The sequence below is a fragment of the Malus domestica genome, chromosome 03 (genome assembly GCF_042453785.1).
Source record: "Malus domestica chromosome 03, GDT2T_hap1".
Taxonomy (NCBI): domain Eukaryota; kingdom Viridiplantae; phylum Streptophyta; class Magnoliopsida; order Rosales; family Rosaceae; genus Malus; species Malus domestica.
The window spans coordinates 13,233,711-13,255,036 of NC_091663.1; the positions used below are offsets into that span (position 1 = coordinate 13,233,711).

The 21,326-nt window shown below is 35.0% G+C and overlaps 2 protein-coding genes and 1 long non-coding RNA gene across 3 annotated transcripts; 1 reads left to right on the top strand and 2 right to left on the bottom strand.

Moving 5' to 3' along the window:
• Nucleotides 1-1,071: 1,071 nt before the first annotated feature.
• LOC103407817 (uncharacterized protein At4g22758-like) lies at nucleotides 1,072-2,584 on the bottom strand. Its single transcript, XM_008346690.4, has 2 exons — nucleotides 1,591-2,584; nucleotides 1,072-1,475 (listed from the first exon to the last, which is right to left on the bottom strand). The coding sequence occupies exons 1-2, from the start codon at nucleotides 1,994-1,996 to the stop codon at nucleotides 1,288-1,290; spliced, it is 594 nt and encodes a 197-aa protein (XP_008344912.1). The 5' UTR covers nucleotides 1,997-2,584; the 3' UTR covers nucleotides 1,072-1,287.
• Nucleotides 2,585-13,666: 11,082 nt separating this feature from the next.
• Nucleotides 13,667-21,326, bottom strand: LOC103407816 (protein TIC 100). The gene is made up of 11 exons (XM_008346688.4): nucleotides 20,565-21,326; nucleotides 20,354-20,425; nucleotides 19,803-19,892; nucleotides 19,513-19,686; nucleotides 18,878-18,968; nucleotides 17,900-17,962; nucleotides 17,742-17,808; nucleotides 17,046-17,149; nucleotides 16,755-16,881; nucleotides 15,663-16,405; nucleotides 13,667-14,363 (listed from the first exon to the last, which is right to left on the bottom strand). Exons 1-11 carry the CDS (start codon nucleotides 21,323-21,325, stop codon nucleotides 13,932-13,934), a joined length of 2,724 nt encoding a protein of 907 aa, XP_008344910.4. The 5' UTR covers nucleotide 21,326; the 3' UTR covers nucleotides 13,667-13,931.
• On the top strand, nucleotides 15,590-16,596 carry LOC108170195 (uncharacterized). The gene is made up of 3 exons (XR_001786563.3): nucleotides 15,590-15,724; nucleotides 16,314-16,438; nucleotides 16,549-16,596. It is a non-coding gene; the product is annotated as an uncharacterized lncRNA (long non-coding RNA).

Sequence of the window (21,326 nt, forward strand, 5' to 3'; positions counted from 1 at the left end):
CTCTCACTTACAAATGAAGAGGAATACCGCTATACTATAGTACTAAGTGGCAACACACAAGCTTTTTTAGTTGCCTTCTTTGTAATGCTCATATCTTCATTATCGGTAAGCTCATACCTATCAGACTTATCTTTGGGCTTTCCGTCATCTCGCTTTTCCCCCTCCCTTGCTTCTCATGGACTCTCAGTATTGGCCTTGATCAAGGAGCTCTTCAATGTGGTCCCTCAGTGTTTGGCAATTCCGAGTAGTATGACTTGTGCACTGGTGGAAGGAGCAATACTCGTTTGGTTGCTTTTTGGCCAGGTGTTCAAGTACATAAGGGCTTCATCCGTTTGAGAAAAGGCTTGTCCTTGATGTTGTGAAGGATGTTGTTGACTGTAATGTTCAGGTTTGTATACTACCTTGACTTTGGTGAAGCTGTCTTATCCCTTCGACCTCTCCTATCGTTCCGACGGAGGGAGAAATGTATTTTCATATCTACGATCACACAACCAATTATTCATGATTGACTAGATCATTTATGAAAACAAAATATCCAAATACCCAAGGGATTCCTTAGATATGATGGAAAATGGATCTTGCTCTATCGTTGATAAGAGGTCTCTCTATAAATAACACGAATCATAGTTTGAAAAGGGAAAGGAGTCCTCAACTTGCACGGACAGAGAGAGATTTATTCAATCATATAGTGTGAGTTCTTAGAATATGTCACCCTTGGGGCTTTCTATTTGATTGTATCAAACTCGTCTGTCAATCATATAGACATTTGAGACTTAAGCTAAATTCTCTTCCTATTATACATATGGGTGATACTATTCACACTCATTTTTACCTTCTACACAACCTTTGTTATTTTTGTTATTTGATCATCTTTAATTCATTCAATTAGATAGCTGAAAAATAAGTGTGTAAATAACACCGTCCTATACACATTTGTCAATCATTATACACATTCTATCCCAAAAATTAGATTTTTGTAGTCACTAGAGAATCGATTTTAACTTCAGTCCTCTTAAAAAATATATATATATAACAAAAAAAAACCTAAAAGAATAATAATTTTGATACACGTTTTGCACATCAACTTGAATATTTTGTAATTTAGTGCACTCACATAGGAGGCCACTGAATAAATAAGGAGGGCTAAAGTCAGTGACCAAAATACCTTTTTGTTTTGCTAATAAGGAACACTACCCACCTACATATATGATATACACACACTGCCACATGCATTTTTGCAAAAAAAATTAACATCTTAATTAATTTTGCCAAAACTAATTATCCCATTTACAACAAGAAATCCATGAACTTGAGCCACGCAAACCCAGTTCGTGAAACTTTCTCCGCCTCTTTCGAACACGAAGCGGACGACGCCGTCGCTCCCCCGCAGCCGCCACCGCCCACCGCTATTGCGTTTGGGCATAGAAAAAAGTTCCTGGATCCCAACTCCATCAGCTTCTTTTCCCTATCCAAACCTGGCCCAACAAAAAATTATCGCAATCAATACGCGCTGGACACGTGTCAATCAATTATATACGAAGTTAAATGGTGGCCGTTGATTTATAAAGCGAAAAGATAATAAGCGCTTACTTTCTAAGCTGAACTGCGAGTAATGTAGGTCGAAAAACGACGGCTCAACGGAAGGCAAGATTGGACGGCGACCTTCCTTGCCGTACTGCCGCACGGCCGCCGCGACCAGATCTCCGACTTTTGATTCCGGCGACATCACAACCTGTACGGCCCCAACGCTACCCTGGATCGTAACGTTGAGGAGCAGCTTCGTCAGCTTTGGCCGTAATTCCGTCGACGACACCGTTGTTCCGACTGCGTTCCTGAACGACGCCATGTCCGGCACCGTTTTGGGCCTCCGAAGCTGCGGCGCCGCCGCATCCGTGAACTGGCCGTGGAACGATGACGATCGAACAGAGAGCGGTCTCGGCCTGCGGTTCTTCTCTTCCGGCTGTCCCCTCCGGCTAGAAATCTTCGGGCTCGGCATTTTCCGTAAATAACTAATACAGTCGATGACGAAAACGGAAATAACTACTTTTGTGGCGTTTCGTTTTGAGCGGGTGGAGTGGTTCCGCCGTTCCGGTTACCTCAAGCGGCGGTATCGGAAGAACCTGGGGCGAGGGAAGCCGAGAGCAGGGGAAGAGCTTCGGCTCTCAGGTTTCCGGCAGCCGATAGCAATCATAACCTGCTTGGTATAACCGTAATAACCATAAATCCGTGGAGGGCAAAAGCGAGAATATAACGTAAGGGTGGAGAGAGGATAACAAGGCTTCACGATCGATCGATAAACCAGCCCCCGCCCTCGTATGGGTTTTATACCCGCAACGAGATAAGGGGTAGCCTAGAAATTAACACGAATTTTCCTAGCGTGGTTACCGGTTACTGGCTATTGCCCGTTAAATAGAGGGAGCGTCGTTTTGTTTGTTCTTTCAGTATTTCTATTTCGTGGATTTCTCTCGTGTCTTGAATTCTTTTGTGATGGAAAAAATATCGAGTTAGCAATTTGATTAATTTTTACATAGCGTATTTTTGGTGTTTTATATACCGAATTTTCGACTATAATTATATATAATTGGGGTTACGATTGTTTTTCTATCAGTTATTTGGGTTGAAGATAGTTTAGTAACTTCTTAGATGCACATTTTATCTCCGACACCTCACGATTTACTGTTATTTTTTATATCAATATTATAAAATGTTGTACAAAAAATGTGAAATGTCAAAAAATTCATAAAGAGTCTCACCCTGTAACTTTCTAAAATATAACCAAAGTCTGACTCGGAATTTGAAAAATTTAAAGGGGTCTCAATCTCATAATGCAGCAACTTTGGCAAGATTTCTCATTCTTCTTTCTTTGGGAAATAAAACAAGAATTTGAAATTAGTTTTCTTCTTTTGTCGCCTTTAATGTCTTAACATATTATTTATCTCACCCACTAATTTACTTGTTAATTATCATAAATTAATAATTCGATGCTACTGCATTTAATTTTTTTGGTCTAGAAAAGTTACAAATATATTATTTATAATTGTTGCGTTTTTGAAATGTGATTTTTTTTTCTTTAACAAATAATATTATATACATTAAGGGAGAGGGGGTGAGTTTAGCCTCATAACGGACTATCAATGATGTAGTTCAAATTCGCATATGATAAAAATCAAACCTAAGACCTCTCTCTTATAAGTGAAGAGGAATACAACTAGACCGTAGTACTAAGTGGCTTAAAAGGTGATTGTCAGAACAATTAATAACTTATAATAATTTAAAGAGGAATTTGGGTAAATAAAAAATATAGAAGTAATTATACAAGGATAATAATTTGAAATGATTAGAAAATGCCTAATATATTGACTTTAAGACATGATTCAATTAAATGATGTCCAGTAGTATTCTTTTATTATTACTATTATTATGAAAAATAAATGAAATGTGAATGAGCAGTCCATCATTTTTTTAAAGGAAAACTAATGAAAATTATTTGAAAACTTTGAGTTTTAACAAAAATGACAAAAATGTGTTGTAAGTGAATAGTACCAGGATTGACTATTTAGAATAAAAATGTGATTTTTCGTTAAAATGAACAATACCGGACCGGAAGTGTTTCGTTAAAGTTCCAATTTTTTAATACGATGATATATTTATATTAAATGAAACTGGGCTAAGACAATAAATAAGCAATTATAATAATTTAGTTTGAATTAACGTTCGACGATAAGCAAACATAAAAAAATTTAATTTTTAAACAATAAAATATGAGTTAAAATATTATTGAACCTAAAGTGCAAAGTTAGCATTATCCATGATACAATTGGAGGTCGAGCTTAGGTAAGAAATCGGCTAAATACGTTTTTCATCTTTATCTTTATTTTATTTTTATTTTCAAGTTTGATGGTCAACCGGCCAAGCTGCGTGTGCGGTGTGGGCTGGGTTACCGGTTTTAACCGTCTAGTGGTAAGATCGGTTGTCAGAATGCAACACGTGGATGGATGACAGTGGTGCGGCGGTGAGCGTGTCGCAACGGTGAGACGTCAAGGTAGCTAATCATTGCTCAGTCGGGGAAGGCGGCTATACCGTTGTTTGAGTTTCACATGCTCAGCACGTGTAGGTAAGCGATGCTAGGGTTACGATGGTCACTCGAGTTTTAAGCACGTGTCAAAATTAAGTGGTTTCGTGGAAGTTTCAGGAGAAGCGGTAGGCGGGCCGCGGTATGGCAGAGGATTGATCCTCGAGTCTCTGTGGAATTGAAGCGTGAGTAGAGAGGTCCACGTGGTAAAATCTGAGGGGCCTATTGGGCTGGCGGGGACATGCAATTGCCACGTGGCCCAATCAGGTCGTGTGGGCAGAAAACAAAACGAGTCATTTGAGGTCACGGTGGAGTTATGTATTTTGTCGCACACAAATTAATGCAGACAGTCGGTGCAACGTTGCCACTCGTTCTAATTTCCCAGAAAACATTACATCAAGTGAAGTAGATTTTAAACAATTCCCTAACCTTGAGAAATGGTAAAGGATCATCGTTGGATTCATTTTATGGGAATCCTAAAGATACCGTAATCATGATCGTTTATCATACAATAAAAATTATTTTAAAATTTTAAAATTTAAATTAAATATAAATAATGTCTAACGAAAATTGATCGCACGAAAATGATTCGGCTAAAATCATTTTCCTTAAGAAATATCAACAGAATCTCTTTTTTCTTTTCTTACTTTTTACAAGATGATGTTCTAAATTATGAGAAAAATAGTTCTGTTGCGTTTAACGTGACTATAGTATTTTGGCCAAATAACAAAACTTGTATTGTCGTGGAGATAATCTCATAAGTAAATGAAAAAAAAAATGACTTGCATTACAATGCCTATTTATTATAGTATAAATGTTTTTATAATTATATGATTAACTAATATTATAAGTGGTGGTTGGCGTGATGGAATAATTTGTCCTACTTTGTGTTGAATTATCACATAGACGGGCCACATGTTTAGATTCAACAATATCAGTATTGTCCTAACTTGGTAATCACTTAAAGCATAATCCGTCAGATATGAAGTTTTTGTCATAAAAGACTACGGTATTAATTAGAGAAGAGTTAAAGTACTTAAACTATAATTTCTCTCTTTCTACCGCAATGTGGGATTCAACATTGTGTTTAGAATTTAAACATTTCTGTTAGAATAACATTAGTTGTGTTAAAGTAAAGAAATAAATTGAAAATAAAACCTTTTTTTTTTTAATGAGGGACAACTGGTGTCAAATCACGGTTCTATACCCCTTCTGAGCCCGAAGAGGATATGAGAGAATTCATTTTAAGCGTGGCCACAATCAAGCAGACTCATCAGCTTAGATCATCGAATCTAAAACCTCATCCTTTTTTCGTACTCCCGTGTGTAGAAAAGACATGAATTATTAGAACCTTTCCATCTCCACAAAAACACAATAGCTGGAGACAAGTTTCTCTAATTATTATTATTCTTTTGGTAAAAGATGTGAGAGGTGGCCCAAGAGGATGCTTCTAATCAACATACAAGTTACGCGAATTTTCTTGCGTGCTTTTAGGTTTAGGGTGATGCATAACACATTAGCTGGGGACAAGTTTGATTTGGACCACATCATCAAATACTAGATTATATGTACCATTATACAAGGTAGTTAGAGTGGTAGGCAAATAATATATATGTGTGTGTGTGTGTGTAGTTCAAATAATTGTTGATAGTTTTGACACTTCTACTAAAATATATAGTAGTGTAGTATCGTAATTGGATGTTAAGTTAGGCATATACTAATGGTTAAAAAACGGACTATATTTCTTTGGAGTTAACTGAAAAATGAATGATTAAAAGATTTGTGATAATTTTGACATTGCCACTTAGGACAGTTTAGAATTGCTGTACATTTTTAAAAAATTGCTAACACATGTCACTAACAAAGTAAAAAAGAAAAAAGAAGTAAAATGGACCCCTGGGTGAGGGGGAAATTGCATGATTTGACTAATAGGAGAACGAGTATCACATAAAAGAATGATTAATAAGTCTTTTTTTTTTTTTTTTTGAAAAAGAAATCAGTTGTTGGTTTCGTCATGGTAGTTCATCTTTCCAAAGATTGGAAAACTCAATCATATATACACATGTTCGTGTGCTTATGGAATCTTGCATGTGAAATGACCAAACACTAGACATGAATCTCATCATTTCCACTCCAATCCTTGCCTTATCCCATTTGAAATATAAAGTTCAATGTGATCCAAGCCACTGAACGATGCCTCAGTTTTTTAAAAACGACAATTCCTCGTAACCCTCCGACTATGCAATTTTAATAAACCATCTCTACAAATATAAAAATCTTTTTATACAATGGTATTAGGGTAGGGGGTTTAGACCGGATCAAATAATGAGCTAACTATAGTTAGATATTCAACTGGTCATTCATAGAAGTAGAATATAGGTTTCTCTATTTATAAGTGGAAAGTAGTTAATACCATTATGTTGGAATATGATTTATAATGACATGGTTTTTACAAGAGTAAATTGTCGTTTGACATCCCTGAACTATTGATTCAATTAAAAGTGCCCTGAACTACTTTTTTGGTAAATTAACACCTTAAACTATTTTACATCAGTCAATTAACCCCTTTATGGTTTGTTTGTACCACATTTGCGGGTGATGTGGTCTCACCTTTGAATGGCGGCTTGATGTGGTCTCAACTTTTAGTGGTGACTTTATGTGGTTTCGCCTTTCAGTAATGACTTTATATGGTCTCACTCTCCAGCGACGACTTTGTGTGGCCTCACTCATCAGTGAAGATCAGTGTGTGCACTAGTATAGGTTTGTTGCATCTATCGTTCTTGTGATGAGGTTTGTTGCTTCTATCATTCTTGTGATGAATTTGTATTAGTGGACCTGTCCTTGTAGTGACCGTGTAGTAGTTTTAATTAATTACTTTTTTGTGTAAATTTACTTAAGATGAATTTGTTGATCACTAAAGCAACATACCTAATAAGCACCCTTATATTTATTTGTGATGATCAATCAAAATTGAAACACCATTATCATTTAAAAAAAAAAAACAAAACTCAAGAATACGTTGCAAAACTCAAGTATGATGATGAGGTTCACCAGCTAGTTAATGTAAATCATTCTTTTATGTGACTTTATGTGCTTCTATCATCCGTCGCATTCTTTTTAAATTCATTTGATCCATATTTTATGGAAAGTGATTACATGCACGCAACGCAATATAGATTTGACTATTGCTCTTTCTTTCTATAAATAAGTAGGTTCTTCATATATATATACTCCTTTCATTTTCTTCCTTTGATAGAGTTGATATCATTTGGGGGATCGATCAATTTCTAGAGACCTTTTCTTTTTGGCTTTTCTTATGAACTTACTTCTTCAAAGGGATAAGATCATGTCATCTTATCGAGCTGACCAAAATATATTTTCCATTTTTTTCTAATATAATTTTTGTTACTCTATGCTATGAAGACTCAAGAGGTCGCACTTGGTGCGATGGCAAGTGCCTTCGCCCATGAGCGGTAGGTCTCGGGTTCGAGACTTGGGAGCAGCCTCTCAATAAAATGGGGGTAAGGCTAGCCGACATTCACCTCTCCCAGACCCTGCGTAAAGCGGGAGCCTTGTGCACTGGGTACGACCTTTTTATGCTATGAAGACTCACGTGATTTATATATTGGTAACAAACTTTCATATGATAAATATGTATTGTTTTGGTTAGATCCCATCCATTGATGATCTCCAAAAAATTTCATCCTCTTATATATTTTCATATGAACATATTAAGCTCAAATTTTGATTGTTTGTTGAATTTGGCTTGAATATATTGTCTTAAAAAAAATTCTTCAAATACCATCTTTAGAAGGGGTAAATCTTCAATATTTTGGATTACATATTTTGATTGTTCATTTTCCGTACTATTGAATAATCCGAACTATTAAAAAAAATTACTTAAGAAGGGCCCATTAATAAAACTTGCAGAGTGTCTCCGAAATGTCAAAGACAACTCTTGATAAGTTGGTGCTTGATTCCATACACTACAACGAAATGATTTTCTTATTCCATCCGTTTCTATTTGATTAATTGGTCTTGAATCATGATAAATTCAAATAATATATATAGCCTTCAAGGAAAGAGATCTTCATTTTCTTTCAAAAAATGGGAATAAGTTGTGGGACTCATTCTACATCGAACTTTAACAATTCAAACTATCTATTATGTAAGTTTCATTTCATAAATCATCTATCCAAAAATTCAATTTAATCCAAAACCATTTGTCAATTTAATTGTCACGATGAAATTTAATGTTTCTTAGAACACAGTGTTGGAAATTTTGAGTATAAATTTAATTGTCCCACATTGGTCATTCCCAAAATGTTTCCTCACTCTATAAGGCTTTATCCCTTATATAGTGATTGGAGTGATGGTCCATGGAGAATGAAATTGGGCTCACCCTTGGGGTTGGGCTTTAAAGTGTACTAATTAATTGATACTTAATGTGCCTTGGGGCTCTGAAAATTAAATTCTTTAATTAATTATTTTTAATTAATTTTGAATTTAATGAAATTATTTTTTATGAAAAGACTCATCCTTTCAAATGAAGTCTGAGAGTGTATGAACATATCTGAGAAACAAATGGAGCAACGCACCCTTTGCGTTGAACAGTCGCCTCCCAAAAACATGTTTGTTGCGAACAAACATATGCTCACTATAAATACATACATCTGCATATCATTCCTCTCACTGAAAATCATCAATTCTTATATACCAAGCATATTGAGAGTACCACAAACAAATTCGCCAGAAGTCTAGTATTTCGATTCTGCTTAAATAATATTTCATCTTGTTTATTCTCTGAAATATATTTATTCGCATTTATTATTAGCATATATAAATTTATCACAGATTGTTGACATATCTCCAACACAGAGTGTTCATAAATTTCTTTAAACTCAATTAGATCCCTCAAATATTTCCAATTTGGCTAATATTTTGCAAGGATTATGCAACTTGAAAAATAGACGGTTCGAATGGTTGAAGTTTGATGTGGTGTGGGTACTGTAAGTTAAAAAAAATGGGGATTCCTTTCCCCTAATAACCATATATATTTTTCTTTTAATAACCACATGATTGTTTATCTAGGGTAGGCGATATCCACCAAAGTGATTGATGAAAGAAAAGAAGACAAGAAATAGAAGGGAGGCATCACTGGTGCAGGTTGGTCTATCTAGACAGCTAGCCATATATAAGGTATGCTAAGCAAGCAAAACATGTGAGCGAAAGGGGCCACGTCGAAGTCGCAGTCTTGAGATATATACATGCATGTAAATTGCAATGCAAGAGTCTAATCTATAAGTCCATACACTTGGACTCGCTCATTATTCACTTCCAAAGTGGATCAACATGTCCATATGGATCAGCTTTGGCTCTATTATTGCCGGCTGCCACAATAATTCTTTATCTCTATGTCTCGAGAATAATTTACATGGTACTAGTACACATTTATGTGGTATCCTATGTCAGTAATACAAAGATATATGAATAAAAACTTATACATATTTTTATTATATGAACATAGAATTTTACCGTAATGTTTTATCCGTGGCATGCAAATTCATCTCCTCTCTCTCGACGTCACACTTATGCATGACCACGCATGCATGAATGCCGACCAGTTTTTGTGTCATTGGACAAATTCAACCATTTTACTTCTTGTGGAATTGGCTTAATTTTCTTCTTGTTATGTATTTGGCTTTGTTTGGCAGGATATTGGTATAGATAATTGGTCATTGACTCACGGTGCCGTGCTTGGACATGCTTTTCTTTCTTTATTTTAGAAAAAATTAGTGTTCGGTTCCTAATTACTAATGTTCATTGACTGAAATCTTAGTAATTTTCAGATTTTGATCAAAGTTCCTAGTATTAATGTGTTAATGAATTTATATGTAAGTTACATAATTTTCAAAATAAAAATTAGTAGTTGGTTTAGAATTTTAATACTCTCACCCTTATTAAACTCCTAATTAATTTTCAATTCAAAATATTTCTATAATAGAAAAATAAATATGAATAAGTTTGCACCCATTAATTTTTTTTATAAAAAGACTTTTAATTTTTAAATCTTAATTGTACCCATTCTTATAATTTTTGTAATTTTTTTAAATCTTAAATGTACTCATTCAAAAATATATCAATTTGTTATATGTAAAATATATCATTTTTACTATAAAATGTGCCTTTTTTTTATATAAAATTCATTCTATTTTTAATCTATTTTTTTTAACTAACATAGGTACATTCTATTTCGTTGATTTGAGAATATATCAATGTCAAGTTTAATTGAAGAAATTTAATAATGTTATCAAGCTTAATATCTTTTTTTTTTTGAAAAATGTACTCATGTTTTGTTACAATATTTTTTTGGTTAATTTTGATGAATGTACCCAAGTTTATACATACATACAATATATTGGAGAGCATAATTTATCATTTAATATTTTTAATTCCACAAATTATAAGTTTTATTTAAAATCTCATTAATATAAACAACTACAAATATCATTTTTTTAATTTAAAAAATATAATAATCTACTTAGAAATACATTATTGTATTAATGTTAGATACTTTGATAAAAAAATGAAAACCAATAAGGTTTCAGTCATAAAATATGAACTGCTAGGGACTGCATCCAAAGCCTCCCTTTATCTCTACTAATTAATAAAACACTCATTGTCAACCAAAAATCCTATGAAATTACCAGTTTAACCCTCTAATTAAAACAAAACATGAATAAGAAGTGTGGGGCTGAAATGTAATTTCACATAACCAAATTTTGCTGTTTTTTTTTTCAAAGCCTCACCTACATGTAATCCTAACATATCTCTAATTAAAAAAAATTAAAAATTAAAAAATTAAAAAAAAAAAAACTTACCACTCCCACATTCTCTATCAGACTATCACTCTCTTCCTCTTTCCTTCTATTTCAAAAACAAAAATAAAAAAATTTCTCACACACTTTGTGTGTGCCCATATGCTAGTTTTATTTAGTTTTATACAACCACGCGTCGAAGGATGGAGAATCATCCTAAAACTTCAAATAAAAAAATATACTTTTAATTAAGTTATCTTATTTAATTATATGAGACGTGTATGTTATAGTGCATGCAATATGATGACTGCAAGTTTGAAGCATGTCATATATGGAAAGATTTGCTTGTAATGTTGAAAGCTCTAATATGTTGGATGCGAACTTGTTTCTATTGAAAGTAATTAAGTAAATCGTAAATGCTCTATAAATAATACTTTGGCTAATTAAGAGCATGGGACAAGTAATTTCATGAAAACATTCAGTCGTTACAAGTAACAAGTAATAACTAAGACGCTCCAAAGTATTTGGTACTCGAACATATAATTAATACTGTAACACATTTATTTCATTAAGATTGAAATATTACTTAAGATTTTGATATATTTTTTTGTCTAAATCATAATTCCGAAGATAAGATATTAGTAGATTTTTTTTTTTTGAACAAACGATATTATCTATATTAAAGAAAGGTGATGGGCTAGCAATAATGTACAGTTCAAAATCTCCTTTAGTGAGAATCGAACCTAAAACCACTAAACTGTAGTACTAAATGACAAATATTAGTAGTTACAATTTAAGAAACTAGTGTTATGGGTTTATATCATTAATATTATTCTATAAACAATCTATGTATTCTGTTCAACAAAGGCTATATTTATGTATTAGAAAAACCTAATCTTTCCATATTGCCTTTTTTTTTTTTTTTGTGTGTTAGGCTTAAATGATGTCATATTTGATAAGTGAAGACTGCTTAGAGTTTAAATCCCTTGAATTTATTTCTCATATTACCAATTGTTTTTAGAATTTAAAAATTGGATGCTCACATCCTAATAAATAACAAAGAAGAATCTCATTACAAGAGAGATGCAACTAATAAAATTATTATGGGCATACCCTTGGAAGGTCCTATGTTCGGTACCTCCTCTTTCTCTAATATCATTCATATTAAAAAAATAATCCTAATTAGTGTGTTTGTTTCTACCAAAAATTCATTTCAAATGGTCATTCAGTACTATGATATGGTGGTATTCATCTTCACTTGGAAGTGAGATGTCTTAGGTTTGAATCTCATGAATGACGAATTCGACACCAAATTAGGTTGTTCATTGTGTGACTTAGCCAAACTTTTCTCTTTTGGTGTAAAAATATCGATATACTAAAAAAAATTCATTTTAAATGTTCTAAATCTGATACATAATACATTGAACAAATAATTGAATGCATCTCTCTTTAAAAACTAAAATTATACTAATAAATATTAGTTTAATACAAAACTATACTAATGAAGATTTAAGAACGATGTTAAACCAATAAATTCAAGTTCAGTTAATCTAGCCTTGCAAGTCTTCATGCTTGAAGAATTTGGACTTAAAGACTTACTTTTAGAAAAGTCACCATCTTTACGACCACTTTTGATTTGATCCTAATTAAATTTGTACTTAATTTCGATTAAAAACAAAACGCAGCCGTGTAAGAATACTCATGCTGCCGCCATTTTTAATAGTCAATAACAAGTAATCGCAGGTAGCTAGCTGGGCTGTGACATTTCTGCATTCACCAAACTTTAGGTGAGCACATACACATCAAGTTAGGATGAGAATATTTACAACTTATTGGGGGCTTAATTTGACTTCAAAACTACTTTCGTATACAAATTCTTCTTTGAGTAAAGGATGGATTTGAAAATGGTGCAACATTTGAAATCCTTTCTTTTCTTCACTCTCAAATTTATGTGAGTTTTATTAGTAAAATGTTATCAACACTTTTCATATGCGTCATTTCAATTGAAAATGCGATAGTGATTTTGGTGTAACACAACTATATATTTGTAATTATCTCTCTCTCCTCATTTGGGTGTGACATGATGGGAGAGTCACAAAGAGTTTTCCTCAAGAAAGTAAAAAAAATGTAAAATGTTTAAAGCTTGTTTGGTACTCCATTTTAATTCAATTTTTTAAACTCAAAACACTTTTTCAAGTTTTAGGCATTAAAAATTTGTTTGGTATGACTGTTTTCAAAAAATAAATTCAAGACTAACCTAGAAATATAGCATATTCTCTAAAAACACCAAAAATGATTTTTTAGAGTTTTTAAAATTAAAGCTCACTCTTTTCTTTTCCCTCTCATCCCCTCGCATCTCTCTCTCTCTCTCTCTCTCTCTCTTTCTGTTTTTTCTTCTTTCTCTCTCCTTTAATCCGCTCTTTCAATTCTCTCTTATTTCTCTCTCTCCTCCTCTCCATCTCTTAGGGTCCTCTATGTTCTTTCTCATTTTTTTGCGACCCCCTATCTTTGTTCAGTTTAAATTTTAAGATCTAAACATTTTAAATCTCATTTGAAACGAGTTTTTGCGTTTTAAAGTAAATTATTTTTAAGAGATGTTCTTATGATAAGTTTTGAGAAATGATTAAATTTTTTGAATAAGATACTAAACATACCTTTAAATTTTTCTTACAATTTTTACGAAACCTTTTGCAATATACTGTATGCGTTCTACGAGTCATAAATATGAGACGATCCCAGGAAATGCAAATTTTTTGGAGCCCAGGAGAAACTATAGTTACACTAAACATCCTCCATATTATTATTAACCTAAAATACAACGTACAACGATACTGAGAATTACAAAAATACAATAACGGTAACAATGTCGCTACATAGGCCCTCTTCACAACACCTAAAAGGCATTCAAACCCAAACTCAAGTCATCCTCACCTTTATTTGTCTCTTGGTTGGATTTGGAGGGAGAGCCTCGAGTTTATACATGAAATTTAAGCTGGAAAAAGAATGTGCTGCTTACAAAATTGACCCTTAGAGTACAAGTATTATGTTAACAAGGGAGATAGCGGCGGCTCGCCATGCATAGTTTCTTCATACGGGTTCAAACAACGCACTGGGGTGTGAAGCGACAAAACGCTGTATGGTTCCCTCCCTTGCGCTACATGCGGCCAACTACAGTTTCTTGATCTCATTTCTTTTGAGCTTATTCTGGTATCCATAGATGTTGCATGAGATGAGCATAATTGAGATATGGGCCGCATCCGAGATAGCCTCCCATTTGAGGAGATTTTGGCTTCGCAGTTCAACTGTCTTTGACTAGTGGCTTTCAAGTTTACTTTTCGACCAACCACCGGAGGGAAACTGACTGAATCAGCTGAGGGGCAACTAGAGGCGTCATTGCACGAGGGAATAGTTGTGTTCAGCATTGCTCTACTCTTTTTCCAGGACAAAAATGCTTGTTGTAGCCTGGATGGAACCTGCACAACAACAAAAAGTCGTAAGAACTAGTTCAAATTGACAGGCATCACTCAAACTGCATTCTCTGACAACAGGGCACTGTCTGTTGGATATGTTACAAAAATATTCAAAACACCAGCTGATATACCGATTAAAAGTCTTGACATTTTATGTGTCAATCACCAGCATCTGCTTTCAAATACGGAGTATTATCATGACTAATGCAGGGTAATATAAAATAAATGCCGTTGGCATCATTCAGAGTGCCCTCAACCCTTCTAACTTATTTCAGACAAACAAGATGGATTAGAAGGTGACAGTGTTGATGATCAAATCCATTAGACATTGCCTAACTTTTGAAGGACTACCATAAGTTGTAACTACTTGACGGATATATAAATAAGCTCCCATAAGTAAAAAAATCATTCGGTTAAGTGAAATTTTAAATCTGAACTACCATAATAACTGCACATCAATAGATGCACACACCCAGATTTATGGTATTCTGAAAATTTAAACTTTTTAAAACTCTTAATTCACAAGAAAACAGATCCATGGTTATCTCATTTGTAAGTATAACCTACGCTTTAATTACATACTTTGTATTGACTAATTAACTCATTGTACCAACTTATACATCACTTGTGTATGCTATCAAAATTCTTCTTGGCAAGGAATAGTGATTAATTGCATAGAAGCATATTTCACATGGAAAGATGTCAAAGTCTGTAGTTCATATAAACAAGCAGAGTTCTTGTTTCAATCATGAAAGCAAGCAAGTTCAACAGTCTAAATCCTTAATGCAAATATAAACCGTCATCAGCTCTAACTAGATACAAAAGACAAGTCAAGCCTCTACAGAAGGGGATTAATGAGTTTAGAAATCTAATCGTCATGACTCATCCATCAAATAGTATACAGCACAACTAATCATTAAGAGGACACTACACACAAGCTTTTCACCCAAGCATACCAAATCCTTATTAAATAATATAAATACAAACCTGATGCAGTAACATATAAGTCTATGATTGCCAATCCAAAAATTTTACAAAGTTGCTTGGCTATGAGGAAAGGAAAAGATGCTGATTTTATTCAAAACCATCACATCATTTGAACTACCACAATATAAACTTTCCTACCAACCGAGCTAATATATTGATTGGCTATGGTTTTCATTTTTGGTAATCTAAGGCATTGTATAGCATATATATGTCTTAACATCACAAGATATTCTATTTAATAACGCTGACTTATAGCAACATTTTAATGAAGTGAAATTCAAGAAATATGTTGTAAAAGAAAAGTTCAGAACTCACTCCAGAGACAAGGCTACATGAAGCAAATGCCAATGAAGATGAAGAAAATGGAGATTTCCCAGGTTTGTTTCCCTTCTGGCCATTTTTAGTTGCATCTTGATCTGCAGTTGCAGACCCAAAACTTGATGGCGCAACATCATCCTCATCTTCCTCTTCCTCTTCCTCGTCCTCGTCCTCTTCATCCTCTTCAACTAAGGGTTTCTCATCTTGCTTTGCCGATGCAGCAGAAGTATCTTCTTCCTCCTGCAAACTCATTTCCGCCTTCTCTTCCTCTTTCTCTCTCATCTTTAACTCCTCATCCATATCCTCAATTACCTCTTCCAGGCACAACTCAGCCTCTACAAGTTCAAGTTCTTTTTCAATCAACTTCAACTTCACCTCACTGGCTTTCCTCTTCTCTTCAGTCCATTTCTCTACTTTTTCAAGAACGGGCTTGCATGCATTTTCCACTGCTGATACCACACGCATCCATAAATTTTTCTTCTTCACACCAACATTCCTTCCATAGAAATCATCAAAACCAAGGGGAAGGAACTCCACCTTTTTTGGGTCCACCTCTTCCCCATCTTTCAGAAGCGGCTGCCAAAACAAGCGCACCCCATATTTTTCATCATTGATATAGTTGATTAACCGTCCAGTTCGTGTGTGTAGGATTATGGGATCTTCAGTATATACAAGCTTCGATGGGTCTTCAGGATCAGGCTCTGGTTCCTTGTTAAGAAGAACAAATTCTGGAGTTTCATCTGATCAAGCAAATGTAACATAAATTAGTACTAGTAGGCAACTTAACTTTGTCCTTTTTGGTGGAAGACCAAACCACGCATTTATATTCAGAGAAGCACAAAACTAAACGGAATTTGATGAAGCCAATGGCTTATGTGGACAGGTGACACCTATCAAATTTTACAATGGAAGGATAAAAGGGTTCATAAAATTGAGTTTGTCGTATGTCCGGAAGATCCCTAACATTCTGCTTCTTACTTCGGAGAAAGAAGGAAAAAGAAATTCATGTATGGGTGGATGTGCAGAGCAAATTTTTTGAATGAATGCGAGATGAAGAGGGCGTATGTCTATGGATGATGAAATTAATACCCTTTGACCACCAGTATTCAAGCTCAGCAGGCATGGGTATCCTCAGTGGAGCTTTATAGAAGGAGTTCAACCACATTTCCCTTTCTTCATCGACCTCATGCACATACGTTTTCCAATAATCAGGTACCTGACAAAGAAGTATAAATACTTTTCTATGAGAAAAGAAGTATTACATGCTCAACTTCTTAAACCTGATCAATCAATTTCCTGACTAATTAAGTATATTGATTTACTTCCATTTTTTGTTACGTGAAAAATTTTACCAGCCATAAACAATTGATGATAACTTACTTCATAAAATTGGTTTATGAAGCCTGGTGCCATCCAAACATCATCATCTTCATAAAAGTAGGGATGTTGAGGATCACCATAAGGTCCCCTTTCCTCCCTAACCACTTTAAAAGAAAAGAAATTCCATTGTCATGAACAAAGGAGAAATCAGAGTCTACAAAAGCTGAACGGATCTTATGGTATAAACCAGATCTACATGATGCAAGCATTTATAATAGTCATTCAAAGTTCAAAGTTCCTATGTACGTAATCTACAAAATCAACTAAATCTGCATTTTCTGAGAGCCAGATTATCAAAAAATATTAATAATAAATGGAGCAAGGCCCCAAGAAGGGCTGTATTCCAACACAACTAAATGTATGCAAACCTATATGGGGTGTTGAAGAACTATTGGTATCTCTTCGGTAAAAGTAACATGTACATTCCATAGCATACTGAAATGCTATCATTTTTTTTGGTCAATGTCCTCAAATACTGTCTATATGGACACTTTTACACCTAAATCTGTGAATAAATATACTAAAATATGTAGGCCATATTCCTGACGATGATGGTATATGTTTTAGTGCATATTTAATTAACCTCTGGCCAGAAACGTCCAACAATAAAGTTGAGTACAAATTTTCAGTTTCTACAAGATACAACAATTCACAATTTAATTTTATGGAAGGCAATTATTGGTATTAAAAACATACTTCCATCAGGCTTGTTCACAAACATCCGAGCCTTAGCAGCAGCCACTTCTGCAATACCCGCGTGCATCTGAAAGCAACCAACACATTAGAGAAATCTTCACACAGATGGTAACTTTCGCCTCTGTATAATACATCAAAGAATGAACATATATTTTTACCGCTGATACATCCTCATCACAACCAGTATCATCCTCCACTAACTCCCCAAAATAGAACCGGCCCTGCATGCAAATAGAAGGTAAAGTACCTTAACTCAATAACCATAATATAGTATCAAGCTGTTATACACTGAGGAATGCAAACAAGGGCAAAACTTTCACATTATTTGGTGCTGGAAATTCTTGGCATGCCCTACAGGTCATTTGATTTCTTTCCACCGTAAACTTTTTTCACTGGCATCCTCTACAAGCATCCTTTATTGCTAAAGAGTATACTGGGATTTCCCACTTTCCCACAATTATTAGAGATAGGCTGTCGTTGTAACCTAGGGATCTAATTTTGAGTTAAGAGATGTTATTAAGTTATTACGAAGCCCTAGGGTAGTTTACAACTTGGTCTACAACTCGTAGATTGGGAGACGGAGTCTATATCATATTAGGATTAGAAGTAGCAGAAAACAATAAGAAAAAGTATCAATGTTTTATGGAAACATGGGTGGTCTCAATTCACAGGAATAGGAATAGTCATACCAGTATCATTATAGGTCAAGGGAAGCTATAGATATTCTCTAAAATATAAAAACTGAAAATGAAACTTGAAGAAATATAAAACTAACTAATGATGCATCACTGAAAACTTACAGTACTGAAGTTCATAAAAGAAAGCAAAGCATTTATACCGGTACATCAGTTTTGGTATTAAAGCTATTTTTTTCCAAATCAACTAGCCATGTCTTGAATCTCAACAACCCTCTTTCTAGAGAATAATATGTCTTACTACCCCATACATGGTTTAACCTAATTTCTTGGATGTTGCTTATGTGTATTTTATTGTGACAAACAACAGGAAAAGGTCTCCAATTGTACTTGATAAGAGGCAATAATTCTCCACTCTTTTGACTTCTTCCATATCTTAAAGCTTACTCTATGTGTTCAGTGAATTTTTTAAAAGAAATGGCTTAAATTTCATGCACCTACATAAATGGTACGCTCGTTGATTTCATATACCCCACATCCATGCATTCTGGCATGCTTCCACTGACCAGCATAACGATATCGACCTTTCTCCCTGACAAAGAAACATCATTAGATAAAATCACAAAACCAGTTTCAGAAAAAGAATACCTATTTATATCCTGTACAGCTGTACAGTAAAATTTGCAAATGGCTTGATAAATGGTAAATGAAAATTATAAATTACAAGCCCTCAGGCCCATTTCACCTCTTCTGATTGGCAAAAAGGTATATATGCCAAAAGCTAGCTACTCTATACTCACATCTAGACTGTATGGGACTATTTCAGCACCAGATATTTGCTGGTGGCTTGTTCTGACATTCTTGATACCATCAAAATAAGATCCTACGGGTTGGCTACTAAAGAAGGGGAAGTGGTATCTTAGTCAATACGACACCACTTTAGGAACTCAAGCCCATTGACCAACTATCTCACTTGATTTTACTTGATAATCCATACAAATAGCCATATCAGGATTACATATTGAAAAACTAACCACATCTTACAATCTTAAATAAATCAAATCATTAATATTACACAGAATTCATCAAAAAACAATCCTATTACAACCAATGTAACATAGCAGCCTATAACTTACGGTTTCCTCCCAAATTGTCTGATCCACTCTTCACTTTCATAAAACGGTACTTCAGTCTGCCCACCTGCTAGAAGAATGCTGTCTTCAATATCCATCTCCAGCCATTTCTTATCTTCTGGGGTCATATAATCTCTTGATATTATGTGCCCTTCAGCACGCATTTGCGCTTCAAGCCTTACAAGAGGGTAACAAGTACCTCAATTAGTTTATACTGCACAGAAAAAAATTCTTAAAGAACCAACTGCCATGATATACCAGGGCACATATATATATAGGGATAATAAACTTACTTGGAACCTGGAATAGGCTCTATATCAGGTATATCAACTTCAACAACCCCATGACCCTCCATGTTATTTTGAAGCCATTCACCTTCATACCTACAAAAAGGATATGAAATTTTATTTCTCACATAAAAAGAATGAACTAATTGCAAGCTAGCCAAATTAATAAACTTAGATAAACATAAACAGGGTGGGGGCCTCAGACAAGGCAAAAGTAACAATGCCCATTTATCTATTTATTTTTTTCTAATATATTGAACTTGAAAACTACTCTAACCTGACGGAAAAGAACCATAGTGATAGAGTAGACTATATGTCCTGCATAAACTCTTTGATACAAGCTTTGTCCACCACACCCTAGGATGCAAATGTCAAAATACTCACCATCCCGTCATACGCCCCATCAAAACAAAATAAAGAAAGATACGTTCGCTCAGCCCATCTTTCTTTCACATATCTGTGTCATTTCATCATTCTCTTCTAGCCATTTTAAAGATGTCCAAGATAGTCGTCGACATATAAGAGTCACAACTGAAATTAGTAAATTATATACAAACCTGACAAGTCCCTGCTCGGCAACGTAGACTCCTTTCCCATGAGCCAAGTCATCCCAGACAGTGCCCTCATACCTTCAACAAAGACCATCATAGCATAATGTGATAAGAAACATGATAAGTTAAAACACCAAAAAGCAACAACTTTTAACATAAACGGAGTAAAAATACGATCTTTGCAGGAATGTAGAGAATGAACATTAAAAAAACATACGTGCTTCCATCTTCGAAAACATAGCTAACCCATTTGAGAAACTCCTCAATCCTATCCATTTCCTCAATCACAGCCTTGGGATTGGAAATGTCATAGTGGTCATCCGGTATAGCTGGGTAAGGCTTCCGGTACGGGACATAAAACGGGGCAATTGGAGGGTCCTTGCCGGCCTTAATCTCCTCCCGGACAATGTCCCACTCTTCCTCATCAGCCCAAACCGGGTCCCACCCGGGGTTGGTCATCTCCAACGGAGCGTCCCCCCATAACTCCTTCAAGTCCTCCTCCCTCCAATTCTCCGGGTCCTCTGGAAAATCGAAAAGGTCCTCATAAAAGACATAGCTTTCGTCCTCCTCGTCCTGCCTTCTCCTCACTCTCTTCCCCTGGAGCACCTGAGAGAAGAGCTTCATGTTCACCTCGGGTGTATTATCGGCCTCGGGAATATCTTCACCGGGTCGGATGTACTTGAGTGAATCATCCGCTTCACCGCCATCTGGGCCGCCACCACCTCCATCTCCTTCGTACTCGGACGACTCGTCGGAGTCGTACTCAGACTCTGAGTCGTCGTCGGAGGAGAGATTTGCTTTTTCCTCATCTGGGTCGGAATTCGAGTCGGATTTTTGGTTCTTGAGTTGGGATTCAGTGGGTTTGGGCGAGTCTTGGTCCGGCATTGTTGGGGGAGTCTGGGGAAGAAGAAGAAGATAAGGTAGAGAAGCAGCTGCAGAGACAAAGAGGGTTTTTGCAGTTTGGTGTTCTTTACACATT

Bases quoted from the DNA above. Each gene is read 5' to 3' on its own strand.
- LOC103407817 (XM_008346690.4), bottom strand. From the start codon at position 1,996: ATGCCGAGCCCGAAGATTTCTAGCCGGAGGGGACAGCCGGAAGAGAAG. The intron at 1,476-1,590 runs GTAAGCGCTTAT...TTGTTGGGCCAG, and splicing joins CTCGCAGTTCAGCTTAGAAA to GTTTGGATAGGGAAAAGAAG.
- LOC103407816 (XM_008346688.4), bottom strand. From the start codon at position 21,325: ATGTGTAAAGAACACCAAACTGCAAAAACCCTCTTTGTCTCTGCAGCT. The intron at 19,687-19,802 runs GTAAGTTTATTA...CCCTCTTGTAAG, and splicing joins GAGCCTATTCCAGGTTCCAA to GCTTGAAGCGCAAATGCGTG. The intron at 18,969-19,512 runs GTAAGTTATAGG...TTTCTTTGTCAG, and splicing joins AGACAATTTGGGAGGAAACC to GGAGAAAGGTCGATATCGTT.